The sequence below is a fragment of the Megascapheus bottae genome, chromosome 8 (assembly GCF_031878675.1).
Source record: "Megascapheus bottae isolate mThoBot1 chromosome 8, mThoBot2.hap1, whole genome shotgun sequence".
Classification (NCBI taxonomy): domain Eukaryota; kingdom Metazoa; phylum Chordata; class Mammalia; order Rodentia; family Geomyidae; genus Megascapheus; species Megascapheus bottae.
Window position 1 is genome coordinate 47,750,012 of NC_143516.1, and position 12,047 is coordinate 47,762,058.

At 37.4% G+C, this 12,047-nt stretch overlaps 1 protein-coding gene and 1 pseudogene across 3 annotated transcripts in view; both read left to right on the top strand.

The window, feature by feature from the left end:
• Mms22l (MMS22 like, DNA repair protein) overlaps positions 1 to 12,047 on the top strand; it is a 103,577-nt gene that overhangs the window by 66,417 nt on the left and 25,113 nt on the right. For all 3 annotated transcript variants that reach the window (XR_016536484.1, XM_090338395.1, XM_090338396.1), the window contains 2 exons: positions 6,796 to 6,989; positions 11,800 to 11,950. Coding sequence is in view for 2 of the 3 variants with exons in the window: in XM_090338395.1 (XP_090194521.1) it covers positions 6,796 to 6,989; positions 11,800 to 11,950 (345 nt within the window). In the remaining variant the exon portion in view is untranslated. The remainder of the gene's footprint in view (positions 1 to 6,795; positions 6,990 to 11,799; positions 11,951 to 12,047) is intronic.
• Positions 1,829 to 3,340, top strand: LOC150059908 (cold shock domain-containing protein E1 pseudogene; annotated as a pseudogene).

Sequence of the window (12,047 nt, forward strand, 5' to 3'; positions counted from 1 at the left end):
ATATTTAGCTTTCTTCTTCTCAGCTTCATCTATAAAGAACCATCTTATAGGGTTAATTGTGAAGACAAGAGTCTCTGTGATTTTTCTGCCTGACATGGCTTTGAACCATGGCTCTTAGATCTTAGCCTTGTGAGTAGGCAAGTATTACAGGTAAGAAACACCAGAGCCCATCTTGACATCACCTTTGTAATGTCCCACATTTAAGACACATTGTGCAGTAATTTAGCTGTACCTGGCTTGTTTGACTCATTAAAATGATTTTTTGTTCCCTTGATATTGTTGAAAGTGACAGGATTACATTCTTTTTTTGTGTGTGACTGAATAGTATTCCATCCTGTTTTTTTTTTTTTTTTGGGCCAGGCCTGGGCTTGAGCTCAGGGCCTGAGCACTGTCCTTGGACTTTCTCAAGGCTAGAGCTCTACCACTTGAGCCTCAGCACCACTTCTGGCTTTTTTCTATGTATGTGGTACCAAGGAATGGAACCCGGGTCTTCGTGCACGCTAGGCAAAGCACTCTACCACTAGGCCAATCTCCTGGCCCCATCCATCCTGGGTTTTTTTTGGTTTTTTTTTTTTTGCCAGTCCTGGGCTTGAGCTCAGGGCCTGAGCACTGTCCTTGGACTTTCTCAAGGCTAGAGCTCTACCACTTGAGCCTCAGCACCACTTCCGGCTTTTTTCTATGTATGTGGTACCGAGGAATCGAACCCGGGTCTTCATGCATGCTAGGCAAGCACTTTAACCACTAGGCCAAACTCCCAGCCCCTCCATCCTGTTTTTATACCACATTTTGTTGATACTTTCATCAGTTAGTAGACATCATTATTCCCATTTCTTGGTTATTTGAATAGTACCATAGTGTCTCCTTAATATGTAATTCATTTCCATTGCATACTAAGACTGCCAGTGAAGAGAAACTGAATACTCAGGATATCTGGAGTTCAACACTATACTGTAGACGCTTGATTTGTTTTCCTTGTTAATGCCTCTCAACTTGTAAACACATGCATACATGTTACTTACATACATCATGTGACCCCTTGAGGCTGTGAGGGTTACCATAACTCTGTGTGTGTGTGTGTGTGTGTGTGTGTGTGTGTGTGTGTGTGTGTGTGTGTGTGTGTGTGTGTTTCCTGGTGTGTCCTGGTGTGGGTGTGGGTATGGCTGTGTCTCCTGTTCCTGGTGCTTGAACTTGGAGAATGGGCACTGTCCCTTAGCTCTGTTACTCAAGTTTAGCACTCTATCACTTGTGCAACAACTCCACGTCTGGCAATTTTTTGGGGGGGAGTGGAAGGGGGTACTAAAATGGAGGTAGGTATCTCACAGACTTTTCCTGCCTGGGCTGACCGCAAATGGTGATAATCAGATCTCACCCTCCTGAGTAGCTAGGATTACAGTTGTGAGTCACTGGCACCTGGGAGATTGCCTTGTTTGGCAGCATTTATTTTTTAGAAGGTTATAGTTACAAAATTAAAAGCAAAGAAATACTCAGCAGTTTGTATAACAATGTAGACATACCCAGTGATCACTCAGGACTGACTGAGAGCTTTTCTGCATGAACTGAGCTATGTAATATATGTGCAGGAATTTAAAATTTTGTTTTTAAAGATATTTATTTATTATCAAAACTACATACAAAAGCCTACATACCCACCCACACTGCTTATGGGGATGTTATAGAGTGGGTGCTGGGCTGTTAGGTATGAAGTATAAAAGAACAGACTTTAGCACCTAAAACTGTGTCAGGTCTAGATCATCCTTTGAAACTTGTTCTAAAAAAGAAAGACTCAACAGATACTGAATGTATCTGAATATTTGATTATCACTGAGAGATGAGCTTTGATCCAAACCTCCATAACAATTGACAAAATGGATACCCCAGTTTTACTTCAGCAGCACTCAATGAACTGGGGTTACTGAAAAACTGCTCATCTTTTACAGATTTTATGTGGTATTCAGAACATCAAGCTAGACTTTCCTTCCACCATTCATAATATAAAGGCAGCCTGCAGGACCTAGAAGTGTAGGAGATGATGTTGACTTCAAAGTATCATCTGGCTAGGTGAAACCCATTGTTGGGAAACCCATTGCTATTAACCTAGTGAAGATAAAACCATAAAGCTACTGTGAAGAATAAATGAATGGACAAGAGGTACTTACTATGTGACCTACACCTGGAGGTGTGGACAGGAATGCTCAGCTGGAGATCAGAGACACAATAAACTTTGTACTTGATAACAGTAAACACACTGGTGCTCTAAGTACAAAAAAAGAAACAAGCCTGCTGTCAAGGAGTAGTTTATGCCTGTGGAGGAAGAATGTGGCTTTACTAAAAGAGATGATGTTGTAAAAGGTATCTTCTCTTTATAATGGATTTAAAGGTAACCTAGAAATCTTACAGCTTGGAGATGATACGGAATTTACCATCAAGAACAGAAATGGTAAAGAAGCTGCTATAGATATCAGACTATTGCCTGAACAGTCCTCCCACCCACCCACGCCCCCTCAGTCCTGGGGCTTGAACTCGGGCCTGGGCTCTGACCCTGAACTCTTCTGCTCAAGGCTACCACCCTACCCCCAGGTCTGGGCATTGTCCCTGAGCTTTTCAGCTCTAGGCTGTTACTCTGTCCTTTGAGCCACAGCGCCACTTCTGGTTTTCTGGTGGTTAACTGGAGATAAGAGTCTCCAGGACTTTAGTGTAGTGCCTGGGCTGGCTTTGAACTGCCATCCTCAGATCTCAGCCTCCTGAGTAGCTAGGATTACAGGCATGCTTTACTGAGCCCAGCTCAATCATTTTTTTTTTAAAGACATCAGTATTGAACATTTTGAAGGAATTGTAACCAAAATTATCCCAAAAGTACCTAATACAAACCAGAATAAGCCATTGCCAGGACTTTGTGATTCCTAAAGTATTTCCTTTTGGAGACAAAGATACAAAATCCAGGGTGACTTTACTGAAAGGTGACCATGTCAGGTTTAATATTTCAACAGACAAACATGATAAATTAGAATGAGCAACCAATGTAAAAGTCCTTTCAGATACGTTTCAGTTGACTAATGAAACCAGAGAAATGGGTGAGTGTGACTTGCTAGGCGAGATGGTTTTGGCTTCATCCAGTGTGTGGACCATGATGCTCATATTCTTCCACTTCAGTGGGATTCTAAGTGGGAATCAGCGCCATCTTGCAGATGAAATAGAGTTCATGACGGTTCCTGATATGCTCTCTGCCGAAAGAAATCATGATGTTAGGATTAAAAGTATTCCCAGGGGAAGTGTTTACAAGTTCCAAGTTCCATTCTGGGCCAGAATGTACAGTCTGTGGCCTAAAACACCACACCCCTGAATAGGGTCACCATGGAATGTGTGAAAGATCAATTTGGCTTTGTTGACTCTGAAGTAGGAGATAGCATGAAGCTCTTTCCATGTGAAAGAAGTTCAGGCTGGCACTGAGTTACAGGAAGGAGACAGAGTACTCTGCGAATCTGATCAGTGCCTGGTCAAAGTGCAGTGTCTGTCATGTCTGGAGAGTTTGCCAGGGTCCCAAGACCCATCTTGTTTTCCTTCCTTCCCTTTCCTATTTCAAATAAACAAATAAACATATATATAATATACCTTGTAATCTGGTATGTTGTGGTATATTGTATATACGTTTATTTGTTTATTTGAGATAGGAAAGTGAAGAAGGGAAGATACTGTAACAATATGAAAATAACCAAGGGACAACAAAAGAGATGAGAAATAACATAGTACATTAATAACAACAATCACAGATTATATGGCTCTTATTTCTATAACCTGGAAATCCTTTCATTTAGCCTCATCCTATATCTAGGTTTTGAGCTATTGTAATCCTCTGCTAGGGGAGTCCAAGGTTTGTACTAATTATTACAAATAAGGGAAACCATTGAGCCTATGTTCCTTTGGGTCTACTTACTTCACTTAATATGATTTTTTTCCAAGTCTTTCCATTTCCTTGCAAATGGAGTAATGTTCTCTCTGATGGCAACATAGAATTCCATTTTGTATAAATACCACATCTACTGAGTACTGAGGGACATCTGGGTTGGTTTCATATCTTTGACCTTTCATCTTTTTGATGATAGTATTCTGTTAAAGCTCATTGTGATTTTGATTTGCATTTTCCTGATCATTAGTGATGTCATCCAAATGCTTTCTTCAGTTCTGTTAGTTGTGTCTTAACTCCCACCACTGTTTCAAATCCATTTGTTTCTACTTTTGTATCTCTTTTCTTTTTAGGAGGATGGTTCTTATCAGAATGTTCTTCACCATTGTGATGTCATAAAGTAATTCCCATTTATTTCTTCAAATAATTTTGTAGTGTCAGGGCTTATGAGTACGCCTTGAATTAGTTTTGACTTGGTTTTTAGCAGAGGTCTGGTATTTTTTTTTCAAATTTACCTTATTATTATAGAAGTGATATACAAAGGAATAACATTTACATGCATCAGGTAATAACTGCATTTCCTTCCAACTAGTGAGCGGAGAAGGGAGGAAGACAACAGGAGAGAATAAGGGAACAGATGATACTCTATGGCAGGCTCTCCAGACATTACAGACGCTGCACTTGACCAGGCACTGAATCAGATTCGCTGAGTACTCTGTCTCCTTCCTGTAACTCAATGCCAGCCTGGACTTCTTTCACTTGGAAAAAGAGCTTCATGCTATCTCCTACTTCATCAGTGTCCAATGAGTTCCACTGCTGCACTTTTTACCTCTCAGATTCTGTGTCCTCCCTTCACTCTCCCACAGATATGCGCATGAATACACCATATATAAAGTAAAGGATACAGAATCATCAGAAAAAATCAAAAGGGGTCTGTTTTTTTTTTGTTTGTTTGTTTTTTGGTGTGTGTGTGTGTGTGTGTGTGTGTGTGTGTGTGTGTGTGTTTCATGTGGCTTGCACTATCCCTGAGCTCTTTAGCTCAAGGAGGCCCCTGGGCCTGGGCACTGTCCCTGAGCTCTTCAGCTCAAGGCTACCGCCCTGCCTTACCCTTGAGCTGAGCCCCACTTCCCATTTTCTAGAGGTTAATTGGAGATAAGAGTCTCCAGGTCCTTTTATGCCCAGGCAGCTTTGAACCTTGAACCTCAGATCTTAGCCTTCTAAGTAGCTAGGATTACAGGCATGAGCCACCAGGCCTGGCAAGGGGTCTGATTTTTAAGGGAAATAATTTCTAACACATAAAGACATCAGAAAAGTTACCTTTTTCTGGATAATGGGTTTTAGAAAATAAAGTGACCTATTTAATAATAATGAAAAATTATGCTACCAAAATATAATGAGGTAGTTATTATCTTTGAGATCAGTATACTTGAAAATAGTACTGTTTTACTTCAACCTCAGTGTGTTTTACTTGGATATCAGTGTGTGCAAATGTTGATAGAAGCAGTTGAGTTAGTTGCTAAGTTAATTTTAGCAGGGTATTATTTTATTATAAGCTAAAGGATCTAAAAGAGTCTCTATCCATTAGTTCCAGTTGAAAGCATCTTTGACACACTTTTACAAAGAGGACATAATAGCATCTATGGGATTTGTTTGCTGTGCTCTCTGTAGGCGTCAGTACACTGTTCCTAGTACCACAGGTAGGATGAATTACTAGCCCAGGATTGTGCAGGATTCCAGTCGATATAAAGGGACACAACATTTATACTTAGAATTTTTACTTCTTCCTGTGTAATAATTATGTGACAAGATGTGATTGCAACCAGCGTGATCATTTTGTGGAATTGCTTTAGGTACCAGTTCAGTGTTTTATTTCTTGCAAGTAGTATCTACTTCATATATATATATATATATATATATATATGTGTGTGTGTATATGTTTTTATATATATATATGTATGTGTGTATGCATGTATATGTATATGATTTAAAAGCATCAAGAATACTGAATTGGAATTTATACTAGTAATTTTTTAAAGTACTAGTTACTTAGAATATTCTTCCTGTCAAAGGAAGGATAATATTCTGGCTTTAGTTCCATTGGTTGCACTTTATTGCTTTCTGTATAGTTTATTAAAGCAAATGGAAGGATGTATCTATGCAGTTAGGTCATCTTTTAGTTGGTGTTAGCATTGATGTAAATGGAGACAAGAATAACCTGCTTAGCAAACATGAGTCCTTGAATCAAACGCTAGTACTGCCAAAAAAGAAAAATTGAAGGCAGTATGAAATTACCTCTTATTAATTGGATGAACAGAAACTTTTTTATTGCTTGTCTCCTTTGTGAAAATGATAAATAAATGATCTTTTTTTTTTTTTGGTTCAGTGTACTAAGATTATCTAACATGATTTTGTATATAGGCATAAGGTCTATATCTTTTCTAAACAAGGAAAAAAGTTTAGTTTAAAATATCTCACATAGCCAGATATACTTACCTCCCTCCAAGTACATCTGCATCCTAATAATGCTCTCAGGAGAAATGGTTTGAAGAATTGTTTTCATGTCTAGATTATGAGTAAAATCACTTGTCATACATGAGTTGCAAAATGCAGACCTTCATTCTGAAGCTGCCTGTTTCTCATTTGGATCTGACATATTAAAAAGCATGTAATTAATGGTTGACATTAGTAATTAACATTAACTTTATGGTGCTTAATATGCCACCATTCATCCATCAAATAAGCAGAAATACATTATGTCTTGATTTAAAGGTTTTAATGATAGGAAATGGTCTTTCAGCTTTCATGATATAAATGGGGGGGAAAGGCAAAAATGTATTAAAGAGGATCTATGTAAGCATTTGTTGGGTGCTAGCTGTATTTTTATTTCCTTTTAGGAGTATTCATCAACAATTGTGTCAGGAACTTCAAAGGGAGAATGTGGACCTAATTATACAGACTTCATTATCAGCTAAAGAGCGCCACCTTGCTGCAGTTGCCAGTGTATTGTGGAAACATTTCTTCTCCTTCTTGAAGAGTCAGAGAATGTCACAGATTGTGCCACTGTCCCAACTTGCAGATGCAGCTGCAGGTCTGGATTAATTGTTAATTTGCTACTTTCTCTTTTCTTTCTCTTTTTTTCAGCAGGGTGGGGGGTGGGGAGGGCAGACTCCAGTATTTTCCTATGTCTGCTTGGTAACAAACTTTTGCTTTATAACAGCATAATATAATAAGCATTTGACAGCCAGAAAGATGAAGCACATGTTATTTTGGGAAATTGGGTTCCTTTGGCCTATTGATTGTTAGAAATTAAGTAGTTATTTGTTAGAAGGAAAGGCAGTTGTTAAATTACAGAATGCATTAATGTTGCTTAGGCATAAATGTATTTGAAAGTTAAGTAACAGTTATGTCCAGGTTCAGATAGTTTATTTTCAAATGTATGAGAAGTGTTAAAGCTGTAAAAAGTAAAAGCATGTAGAGTGAGTAGTACTTTAATACCAAGAGTTATTACATCAGAATGAGATTGAATATGTAGAACGTTAATGTTGTGACTTTGCTAGTTTTGATTTTATGTTGTAATTGCTACTTAATTTGATTATTGGCCTAAATGTCTACAGGTTTTAGTATGTATGAATTCTATGAAATTATAGGCAAGAATATGAGTCTATATTCTTTTTTTTTTTTTTTTTGCCAGTCCTGGGGCTTGAATTTAGGGCCTGAGCACTGTCGTTGGGCTTTCTCAAGGCTAGAGCTCTACCACTTGAGTGCATGCTAGGCAAGCACTCTACCACTGGGCTAAACTCCCGGCCCTATATTCAGTTTTATAAGAAGCTATTACCTGTTTTTAAACCTGTACTATGCCAAAACATTTAAAAAAGTACAAACCAGTATTTAAGTAAAATTTATTTAATAATATTTTATATTTAAATGTAATGTTGTAAAGAAGCCTAAGATATAAATTAGTAGCATTTATTTTACCCTGGTATGAATGAGGAAAGCTGAGACAAAAACAACTGAATAAAAGGTTACATGAACTTGGTGCTCAGTCCTAGCTACTCATATGAGGATTGAGGTTTGAAGCCACCCTGGGAAGGAAAAATCTTTGAACTTTTATCTTGAATTATCAAAAGAAAAGAAGGAAAAGCTGTAAGTAGAGCTATCACTCAAGTGGGAGACTGCTAACCATGAAGGGGAAAAAAAAAAAAAAGCTCGCGAACAATGCTCAATCCCTGAGTTCAAGCTTTAATAACACACACACACACACAAACATACAAATGGTTGAATGATATAAATATAAATTTAGGACACCTAAATTCTTGAAGTACTTATATAATTAAGATTTTGAGTGGAAGGATTGTAGAGCAGCAATCATATTCAAATACTATAATCATGTAAGTAAGTATTGGTATTCAATAAGTTGAACAGTCTCTGATAGCCAATGTGAGTTTTCTTTATAACATTATTACCCCAACTTGAATCAATGGACAGAAATAGCATGGCACCAATTTATCAGTGCTTTAAATGGGCCCAAAAATATGTGGCGTATAAATAGAAACCAACATGTGTGCATTTTTGGATTTGATTGGAAATAGACTTAGTAGATTAGGAGAAGGTGATTTATTTTTTTTAATTCATCAAATACTTTTATAGATATTGAGAATATACTTAGAAAAAAACCAGGAGATTCCTGTTCTCATAAAGGTTATAGTCTAGTTGGGGAGGTAAACAAAAGCAAATGCATCTTTAAAATGTTTAATATTATGTGGTGATATATGCTATGAAAAGCTGTGGAAATACAGAAGATAAAGATGAGGATGGGGAAAGCCAGAGGTGGATTGAAATTTTAAATGAGTAGCCAGTTTTAAATGAGTAGCCAGGCTGTCCTGAGTAACAGTTGAGCAATTACCTGAAGGAGATAAGAGACCATGCTATGCAGAACTCTGTAATCAAGATTATGTCTGGCATGCTTGATGAACTGTAGGGAACGAGATAGGATGGTGTGGAGAAAGAAAGAGCAAGAGAAATCCCACAGGTGTTCAAGAAGTAAGGAATAGCTAGTTTGTGCAGAGCCTTATAAGTTGTTGTAAAGACTTTTGCTTTTACTTTTATACTAAAAGCTGTTATTAGATTTTGAGCAGAGGTTTGGTGTGATTTTTCTTTCTTTTAGTGGAGGCAAGAAGAAGGGAGACCATAAAGGAATTATAACATCTAGAAATGAGTAGCTCAGGTCAAAATAACTTTGTACTAAGGAGGTCAGTGGTCAGATTTGTTGCTAGTAAAAGGATCTTGAAGGTAATGCTGACAAAATTTGCTAAGTTCATAAGGTGAAATAACAAAATAGTTTCCTGAGAAGAATAAAGGATAACTAGCTATTTGCAGAAGGTAATAGCAGGGAAAAGATCTTGTGAAAGAAAACTAAGATTTTTGTTTTTGTTGTCATGGGATTTGAGGTCAGGGCCTGGGCACTGTCCTTGGGCTCTTTCACTCAAAGGTAATGCTCTGCCACTTTGAGCCACTGTGCCACATTTGGTTTGCTGGTGAAAACTAAGGTTTTTATTCTGAACATTTTTAAAGAATATTTATTAAATAGGAAGTTGGGTAATAAGCCTAGACTCCGGAAAGAGGTTAAAGTTGGAAATTTAAATTTAGAAACAACTCATATACAGTCCATGGAGTTGAATGAAATAGGAGTAATGTGGTATATGGAAAGAAAAGTTTGAGCAATTGGTCTGGAGACTATTCCATGTAATATCTCTAGGATAAGGAGAAACACGATAGGAGACTAAAAAGAAATGCAGATAAACAGAGCCCCAAGTTAAATTTTTTGCAATAGAAATGAAGAAGTGAACATATAACAACTGAAATGCAGCTAATGGGTCCAGAAAGATAGAACTGATCATTGACTTTAACAAGAGGGCAGTCTCATTGTTGACTTTTTGTGCAGTGGAGAATCAGTGTTTGAAGTTGATTAAAGAGAAAATTTGATAAGAATTAGACTATAAATGTCAATATATCTTTTTAAATATCATTGTTTAAGGCAAATAGAGATATAGGGCCAGGCATGATGATATATACCTGTTATCCTAGCACCTGGAAAGCTGAGGCAAGGCAGATCATAGCTAGCCTAGACTACATAATGAGATCCTGTCTCTAAAAAGGAAGGGAGGGAAGAAAGAAGGAAGAAAAAAGCTAGAGATTATAAACTAGAAAAGTACTTGTTTTTGTTTTTAAATAATATGAGAGATGTTTCAGTGTATTGATACTGCTAATAATAATGTTTAAGACTGAAAGAAAAATTGATGAACCAGAAAGTACTTTTGTTTCGATGCTAAGAGAAGGTGATCTCTCATAGAGATCTAATGTAAGGATATAAAGACTCAGGCCAGGCACAGTGACCCGTGTCTATAATACTAGCTATTAGGGGGACTCTTACTTGATAGACAGCCTAGCTGAAAAGTTAATGAGACACATACTTTCTCAAACAATTTGTTAAGTGCAGCCACAGGCACCTGTCATCCAAGCTGTGAAAGAAAAACAAATGGGAGGGTCACAGTGCAAATTAACACCAGGAAACAATATGATATCCTATTCAAAAAGTAAAGAAGATAACTGAAAAGTGCTAACAGATTTGGCTCAAGTGGTAGAGTGCATACTTAATAAATATGCGGTAAGCACTAAGTTCAAACCTCTCTTTCCACCCCAGTACTGGGCGAGAGAGAAGACAAGAAGCTGTAGAAGTAAGAGTCCTGTCAAGTGTTTGGATGAGAGAAGCAGCACCCACCATTTGAAAGAGCTGTATAGGAAGCAGTGTTTTGTGCAAACAATACTGACTGACAAACAAAAGTTCATCTAGTACAAATTAAATTTATAGACTTGGAGAAAATAAAAAAATGAAATGTACTTACTTAACATTCACTATTTTAATAGAAGAATGTTTGTTTTCTGAGAGTGAACTGTTCCTGGTGGCAGGTAACAAGTAACTTAGAGAAGAAATATACTTACTTAACATTGTTAACTAAATTTCAGCTTCAGGATTGGGTTCTTAAGAAAGATGTCATTGATGATGAACATTGACTATTTTAATAGAAGATAATGTTTGTTTTCTGAGAGTGAACTGTTCCTGGTGGCAGGTGACAAGTAACTTAGAGAAGAAATGGATGTGGGAAGTATTTTTAAAAATACAATTCCATTGTTATTTTTAAGATATTATACAGAGGGGTTACCATTTCTTTTTCTAGACATTGTCACCTCTTTGTTTTCCCACAGTTTCTCCTTCCTGCCTCTGCTCACATGTTGCATAGCTCATTTTCCACATAGTGAACATTGAATACCATGACTACATCTGTTCTCCCTTTCTCCTCTATTTTTGCACCCTTTCTTTGTCGTCTCCCCAAAAAAGACTTTTTCAAAAAGCTAAAGCAAGCACTATCACCACCAATAATAACAAATATATATTAAAACATGAATTCCTGGAACACTTTAATGTCAGAAGGAGCTACACCTTTGGGTTCCTTCCTTAAGAAATCTTCCTTTACTCTGACAGTCTGTGTGTGAATGCCTAGAGTCCTGTATAAGTTATCATGTCCAGACAACATGTACCATTTGTCTCTCTAAGCTTGGCTTACCACACTTAACATGATTTGCTTTAGGCCCATACATTTCCCTGAAAATGATATAATATTCTTTCCGTTGTGTGGGTAAAATTCCATTGTGTATATGTACCACATTTTTTGATCCACTCATCTGTTGTACGGCATCGGGGTTATTTTCATAACTTGGCTTTTGTGAATAGGACAGCAGTAAACATAGATGTGCAAGTGTCTTTACTGTGTCTTGACTTGTAATACTCGGAGAAGATATTAAAAATTTCTCACCTTAAGCTTGTCTTATTTTAAATCTAGATTTCACTTTGCTAGCAGCAGATATACCAAGCACAGCCCCCTCAGATCTGCAACCACAGCCAGTTATTTCAATAATTCAACTTTTTGGTTGGGATGATATCATCTGTCCTCAAGTTGTCACAAGATACTTAAATCATGTACTGCAAAATAGGTAGGTGCCTTTAGATCAGACATACACATTAATGTAGGCCCTTGATAGATCAGTATGCTGGAAAGGTAAACCGGTCTTTAGTACTCATACAGTAAGG